Genomic DNA, 7,058 nt, shown 5'->3' on the forward strand with positions numbered 1-7,058 from the left:
TAAGTTTCAACGACGGCATCACCAATCACCGGATGATGTATCAAAATTAGAATGAAAATATTACATATTACAAGTCAAAAACAAAATAGCAAGCAAGCAAAGAATATGCATCCACAGAACTTAGAGCATGATCACGTTTACAGCGGTTAAAACTACTACTCCCCCCGTTCCATAATATAAAAGCGTTCTTGACACTACACTAATGTCAAAAACGCTCTTATATTATAGGACGGAGGGAGTACTAAGTAGTAGAAGTCTAGAACAGCATAGGACACCTTCAGCCTTCACTTTGCCTGTCTCATACCAACATCAAAACGCACTTTGTGCTGACCAAATTGGCAAATTGTGCATGCCAAGGTTTCAACGACAGCATCACGACCACTGGATGATACAAGTCAAAAACACAATAGCAGGCAGGCAGAGAATATGCACGCATTGAGCATGTTGAGGGTTTACAGCGGTTCAGCTTAACACACTGGACTATAATGCTATACTAAGTAGAAGGCACAGGACACCTTCAGCCCTTCACTTAAACCGCAGTTTGTCAGGATGCCGGCGATGGTCTTCATGTGGAGTTCTTTGGAGCAGCCTCACAAGAAACTGGCTAAGCTGAAGAACTGAGTCTTCACTTAATCGCAGTTTGCAGGAGGCCGGCGGTGGGCTTCATGCAGAGTTCTTTGGAGCAAAAAGCACCCTCACAAAAAACTGGCCATACTGAAGGATTGAATCATCGGGAGAACTGACGGGTCCAACATACTCATCATGAAAAGTCCACTGAAACAGCGATTCATCGACTCTTAGAAGAACATCCAAATTTTCATTTCTCTTAACCGCGACAATATGTTGGAACAGTTTCACACTCCCAGATATCTTGTCATCAAACAGCACAATCTCATCGTCATAGCCAGTGCTTAAAGCAGTGAACTTCACGTGATGAGGATGGTCAACCTCTGCATAGACTTGTACTACCGCCTCAATACTTCGTGCAATGATCATGTATGTCAGGTCCAAGTTGCAATCAACACCAGGAATCCGACCACCCAGCATAATATCAAAATTTGCACGGACTTCAATCTCAGCATATGCAGAAAGTATATGCTTGTCAGCTGATCCATTCCCTTCCTTCTTTACCCAGAGATCAGTAGTGCCTCGTCCAGTACATATATTCCTCGACACGGGCTACAAAGAGGCAAGTCAAAGGATTCCTGCAATTTGATATCTTATTAGAATCCAACAAGCTACATCAACCTTCAAATACATACATTAGTACTGTACCAACAGAACAAACTCATATAAGACATGCGTGTTCGTCTAAGTCAAATATTGGGTGAAAGGAAGCAAGCATGTGACTTTAATGTCATTTTATCCCTTTGACCCCATTCATCTCGGGAGCTTAAAGATTAATGGGTACAAAATATTCACACACATTATAACCCCTCTCTCAGTCCCAAAAGAATGGGTACCTCGCTATCATACACAAAAAGCTTGCTGGTTTAAGTTATAACCATATTATTACCATGTCTCGTTCCCAAAAGTTTAAGACTGGGAAAATCACAATCAGTAACCACAGACGCCTAGTATCTTGCTGATTAAAGTTATAACCATCTTAATGCACACAAGCAGTCAACTCATGACTTGTGAAAAGAAATAGACAAAGTGCTAAACTTAAGTATATTGACCAGATGACGATTTGTATGTACATGTATTAGCACGCACATCATATAAAAACTAATGTGATCTGTTAAATGGCAGTGCTTCTTAACAGCGCAAATGCTTGCTATTGATTATTTACTTTTACAAAAAATGCAGCTCATCTCACAGATCATTTAATGGACCCAGGCAAATAATAAATAGATCCAAAACAAATCAACTTAGATGACTGACATAAAATATCATAGAGTTGAGCTGTTGAACATCATAGGTCAGCGTCCAGCAATTTTGTAAACAAAGCAAGCTTTATTTACCTGATTCACAATCTCTACAGCAGTATCTCTAGGACAGTTAAAGAGATAATTCCGTCGCTGGTCCAAGTCGTCGCAAACAGCAAGTATTCCATACACACTAATGGGATAGGAGAGCCCAGAGCTTGATAAACGCATCGAAAAGAACTGTAGCATCTGTTGCGGTGTGCGATATCCAAGAGTTGATGCAGCTGCAAACATACATTAGGAACCAAAGTGAGTTGTTAAGCAGACAGCACAAAGACAGATTACTAGGAACGAGTGGCACTTGCTGGTAGAAGTATCATGGGTCTTGTAAAGACTGTGGTAGCAGTACCCGCCATCCATGAAGCATAGAGATGTTGTGGGAGAGAGCAGTTTCATAGGAAAAGGAGGCAAAGTAAGTAAAAATCGGTCGTGGTCCCCCGGCCAGAATGTCATCAAACAGTTTCGAGTATTCTCCCATCTGCTTGCAGTAGCTCTCAATCCATTCCAGCTCAATTTCCTCTGCTTCGCTCTCAGGATAGAGCTTTCCTGGAGAATCATTGTGTCATAGATCGGCAGATGATCTGTGGGTGGTTACGAGTTTTGTTTTCAACTGAATAGATAATTAGATACCTGGGCAGATTATCTTCGTGTTTGGGCTTTTGTCCTCGTAAACGACTTGAACATTGCAGTTGTCGTCGTCGTCGTCATCATCATCATCATCGCTATCGACTACTTCATTCCCTGAAGAATTAGTGTAGAATTCCGGGGGGTTAACTTAAACATAGTTGAAATTTCGGGGAAATTGAATCTAGATGTATAAATAGGTAACTGGGCAATCTTTCTCCTCCCCGTCAATCAGTCGGCCATCGCCCTCTTTCCAGTCGCTCCAGTCTGATTCGCTCTCCTCGCGTGGGAACTTGAGGTCCAGGGCATGCCAGGCAATCTGACCAGGATCTGAATATGCGCAATTACATCAAAGTAATTGATCAACTCAAACAAGATCCATCCAAAACCTTCCCGATGGAGCGTGCATAAAGTGAAGGAGTGTGCAAAGCATACGCACCTGCGACCATGCGCGCCGGCTGGTCATGGGGGTCGAGTTCGACTACATCCACCTCCTCCAGCGAATCATGGAGATCCCCTAGGTCCTCCGTGGAAGCGTAGGATGGAGTGGGAGCACGGCGAGGGAGCAGGCAAGCCGGATCCTCCGTGGAAGGGCTGGGGTAGCGGGAGGCGTGAAACGAATCCACTGTTTCCCCTGATCCCCGGCAGAATCGCATCTCCGTTGACGACATCGCAACGCGAGGGGTTCCCTTGGCGGCGGCGCGTTGGGTCGTGAACAAGACGAGGGTGGCTGTTCTTTTCCTTATATTAGGTATATACTAGGAAATATGACCGTGCGATTGCAACAGGAAGAACAAATGGCCATATAACTCAATAATCATGATTTATAACCCTCTACTCCCACACACACATAGGTCATTCAGGACTTTTTTTCAGTATTACCCCATCAGTTCTGACGCTTATCCTCTTTCCATTGAGTTCAATATTGGATCTATTTTTGATAAATCGAATTCAGCACTCTCAAGATATGCAGAAGTTGAAAATCTTATGAAAATAAATAAATAAAAACCAACTAAGTATGATTAAGTAATCGTGTTAGCTAACAATAGAATTAGGTAAATTTTGATGCGGGGATATATCTAAACGATAAAAAATAAGCATTGACATACTCTAAATATTCAAAAGGTAAATGTTCAAAACACATATTCTTTTACATTGATTTACTGAAAAAATATGTATTTTTGGAAACGGAAGGAGAAACTCTAAGACCTAAAAAGCTATGGAGAGGCAAATCACTTACATGAGTATAGCACTATAGATGCAAAGACTCAAGTAGAATCTACAATAGCATATCCATTTTCACTACAATAAATAAAGATTTGAGATGTACATTTACAAATCCTATATGCGATCCACATACCAATATGATGATATATTAAGTTTGCTCATAGAGCTTTTTGAGAGCTCACGTGCATAGTACCTATTCAAATGAGTGTCCTAGTATACTCCTTAGAGAACAAAATGAATATAAGCTTACATATTTTTTACTAACATAGCAACCATGGGAAAACCATATACCACCCATTGCATCAAGAAAGAACTATTGCAGATCACCAAAAAATCATATTGAAATGGCCATGATCCCAAATATAAAACTGTAAGATGTCAATAATGTATGCAGATTTATATTCCTCTATATATTTTCATTATCCCTCTCATTGGAATATAAGATGATGTATAATTTAGCGTGTATATGAGCAAAGTTAGAAAGTAGCCAGCTATAAAATATTGGTCGGAAATATGGATCGGGTATTAAAACGCAAGACATGCTCCACCTCTTAATCAATTCATTTCATTAAGCCATTTAGCCTAGCAAAAAACCACATCAAGTGTCATGAGTAGAATGAGGAAGATAGATGGACAATGCTACATTTTATAAAAATATTAATCTCGCACAAAACCGCCTACATGTAATGTAATTTTCGTCCATAAACGGCGACCGTAAACAATTATAAATCGACGGAAATTAGTACAGCAACATCTGTTAATCTTGTCACTTGGTGATGACACAACCCAAATCTAAAGCTTGCTGAGGAGGGTCGTTATGATGCTTCTTGGCTAGCTTTCTACGTAGCGAAGGTTCAGTATAGATTTTAGCCCAGCCATGATGGTTCTGTTAGGAACGAAATAGGCAACTGGGAGGCTGAGATGCTTTTTTTGCGCGAGGGGGGGGGGTGCTGAGATGCTTACACACCATCAACATAAGATACTTGCTAATAAACTACATCTACCATGGGTAACATTCAAATTCCTAAAATCAGTGTGTATTCTGTAGACTTGATTCCCCCTAAAAATATGACAAACATCCACACCTCTAGACACTTCTTTCTTCTCTGAAATATCTGAAAACATACCAAGATCTGATTATAGAATAAATTTTTATGATCTGTCAAATAAGAAATTCGCATGAATATACATGATAAAACTGAAATCTCCATTGTTGATTTCTAACAACACAAAATTTGAGTCACACCTCAAATCTTCAGGCATTGGTGGTCGATTGTCGGCACAATCATAAATTAGCTAGAACCTTGTCGTGCAAATTATCAACAGAAAATGGGACTTCCTTTATCTATTGAAGGGTTACTGGATTCTGTATCCATCTAATATCCTGAAAATAGGAGGTTGCTGGGGATCTCTGCATGAATCAGAACCTGCTCCAAAGCCTGTTGTACAGTGATCCTACGATCAAATACGTGTACATGACAGTAATCCACAGCTGGCTGGCGTAACAAAATCAGTCTTATCTTGACTCATGATTCATGAACGGAGGCATAGTTGATTCATAAATTGAATAATTAGATCGAGGATTCTTCAGATGACCTAATTGCCTTGTCTTGGAGAACTGAAGAAACAAAAGAAACGTTAGTTATGAATCTTTAGCTTACATAATTGCTTCACGGATTATTCATGGGGAAAAGCTTTAGTCTGGCACCCCGGCCGTAGTACACCAAAACAACAACCTGGGTGACATGCTGGCAGCATCGTTGACCGATGAGATTGTGCGATACATAATTGTGGATTTATTGATTAGAGGAGCACGTACCTAAAGCGAGTACTGTTGTTGCTATTGTTTCCAGCAATGATGCCATGGAGCCCCGCATGTCCCCTGATTCAGATCGGCCACGCAAGGCAGCATCCTCATTGTTCAAGGACTTCACATGTAGCCTCTTTGGGAGGTAGCCAACCCTCTCGCCTGGCAACTGCACAGAACGCCGCTGGCCAGATCTCGCTTAGGTCCTGCTGGTGCTACCCGAGGTTGTACGGGGTGAGACCGAACAACTTCATGTCAGGTATGGCTCTGAACGTCATGAAAGCATAGAGATCGTGCTCAAGATTGGGCCGATGGTTGGCCCTCTCCCACATGAACAACACCTAGCCCTCGTCCTCTCTGAGTTGTCCATCGCCTGTACGCCGTACGCGCAGGTGCAGGCACCATGCTTTCGCTCGGCAACTCAATGAAGCAAAACTCCGGCCGGTCGTCGAACAGATCAGTCGACGCAGGTGGCGCCCAAGGTCAGGTTCAATCGGCCGCTGAAATCAATTGTTTGTTTGTGCAAGCACGTGCGTGAGGTGATGTTCGTCCAAGGAGGGCTCCCTTGTCCAGTTGTCCTTGATGAAGTGCCCCGTGAGATCGGGATTAGTGTATTTATTGGAAGGGTTTAGGGAAGGTGTGGAAGGTGAAGAAGAAGGAGACCATGTCTGCTGCGGCAGCGGATCGACCTCCTGTGTTTTTTATGGAGGTGGACCTGCTTATAATAGAGAGGAAGTAGGATCGATGAAAGAAGAGGAAGGATACCGAGACTCGTTTCTCGTGAGGCAACGTGTCGTGATTGCTTTTAGGGGAAGAAGGCCCAGCCCAATTAAGTACAAGAACGTACAAAAAACTAAAAATATGAACGTACAAAAATATGGATAGATTGAGTACCACCTTAGATTTTGAAAACAATATGGACGTGTTGAAAAAAACTGAAAGCGTAAATTCACGGGAAGAAGTGTATTGTGACGGTGAACCCACGGAGTCAAGGAAAGATATATACATATATATACTGGGTGAGGAGCGATATAACATGTACGCGAAACCGAGGCCCAACACGGTTCGGCGCCCATTGCCTCTCGATTTGCTTCCGCCGAGTATTTCTTATTGGGAAACGCTTCCAGCTGGCTGGCCGTACTAGCGTTGGACCGGTCGCTTCGACGCGCTGGCGCTTTTGACAAAAATAGCCAACAGGAACGCGACACGGGAGCTTCTACTCCGCGCCTTTAGCGCCATCTAGCCAACTGGATCGTTTGTGGAGCAGTTTTTTATGCGATGGTAATAGAGTTTTATTCCACAATCATAGGGCTACAATCGAGAGGCAATAGTTCCTCCACACATAGTGGATCATTTGTGGAGCAGTTGGTTCTTTTAAATTTCCGAAAGATCGTTTGTGGAGTAAAATTCAGGGCTAGATCGAGAGGACTCTGTCCACAGCTGGGAAGGAAGTTTTGGTTAAATCTGTTGCT

The 7,058-nt window shown here is 42.4% G+C and overlaps 2 protein-coding genes across 4 annotated transcripts; both read right to left on the reverse strand.

Annotated features, from left to right (window-relative positions):
- Positions 1 to 454: 454 nt before the first annotated feature.
- Positions 455 to 2,343, reverse strand: LOC125543267. Of its 2 annotated transcripts, none has more exons than XM_048706562.1 (3): positions 2,278 to 2,343; positions 1,965 to 2,152; positions 455 to 1,205 (listed from the first exon to the last, which is right to left on the reverse strand). In XM_048706562.1, exons 1-3 carry the CDS (start codon positions 2,282 to 2,284, stop codon positions 1,128 to 1,130), a joined length of 273 nt encoding a protein of 90 aa, XP_048562519.1. In that variant the 5' UTR covers positions 2,285 to 2,343; the 3' UTR covers positions 455 to 1,127. The 2 variants fall into 2 exon arrangements, with proteins under 2 accessions (XP_048562519.1, XP_048562518.1); XM_048706561.1 differs by having other exon boundaries at positions 2,230 to 2,341.
- Positions 2,344 to 2,585: 242 nt separating this feature from the next.
- LOC125543268 lies at positions 2,586 to 3,293 on the reverse strand. 2 transcript variants are annotated; one of them, XM_048706564.1, is made up of 3 exons: positions 2,992 to 3,292; positions 2,758 to 2,882; positions 2,586 to 2,669 (listed from the first exon to the last, which is right to left on the reverse strand). In XM_048706564.1, exons 1-3 carry the CDS (start codon positions 3,221 to 3,223, stop codon positions 2,658 to 2,660), a joined length of 369 nt encoding a protein of 122 aa, XP_048562521.1. In that variant the 5' UTR covers positions 3,224 to 3,292; the 3' UTR covers positions 2,586 to 2,657. The 2 variants fall into 2 exon arrangements, with proteins under 2 accessions (XP_048562521.1, XP_048562520.1); XM_048706563.1 differs by having other exon boundaries at positions 2,586 to 2,882; positions 2,992 to 3,293.
- Positions 3,294 to 7,058: the final 3,765 nt, after the last annotated feature.

Source organism: Triticum urartu, chromosome 3 (genome assembly GCF_003073215.2).
Source record: "Triticum urartu cultivar G1812 chromosome 3, Tu2.1, whole genome shotgun sequence".
In the NCBI taxonomy this organism is placed as follows: Eukaryota; Viridiplantae; Streptophyta; class Magnoliopsida; order Poales; family Poaceae; genus Triticum; species Triticum urartu.

What these genes read in the sequence shown, in the direction of transcription:
- LOC125543268 (XM_048706563.1), bottom strand. Translation starts at nt 3,223, where the DNA reads ATGTCGTCAACGGAGATGCGATTCTGCCGGGGATCAGGGGAAACAGTG. An exon ending in GCCGGCGCGCATGGTCGCAG is followed by an intron (nt 2,883 to 2,991) that starts GTGCGTATGCTT and finishes GCGCATATTCAG; the next exon opens with ATCCTGGTCAGATTGCCTGG.
- LOC125543267 (XM_048706561.1), bottom strand. Translation starts at nt 2,284, where the DNA reads ATGGCGGGTACTGCTACCACAGTCTTTACAAGACCCATGATACTTCTA. An exon ending in CATGATACTTCTACCAGCAA is followed by an intron (nt 2,153 to 2,229) that starts GTGCCACTCGTT and finishes GTATGTTTGCAG; the next exon opens with CTGCATCAACTCTTGGATAT. An exon ending in CTGTAGAGATTGTGAATCAG is followed by an intron (nt 1,206 to 1,964) that starts GTAAATAAAGCT and finishes ATCAAATTGCAG; the next exon opens with GAATCCTTTGACTTGCCTCT.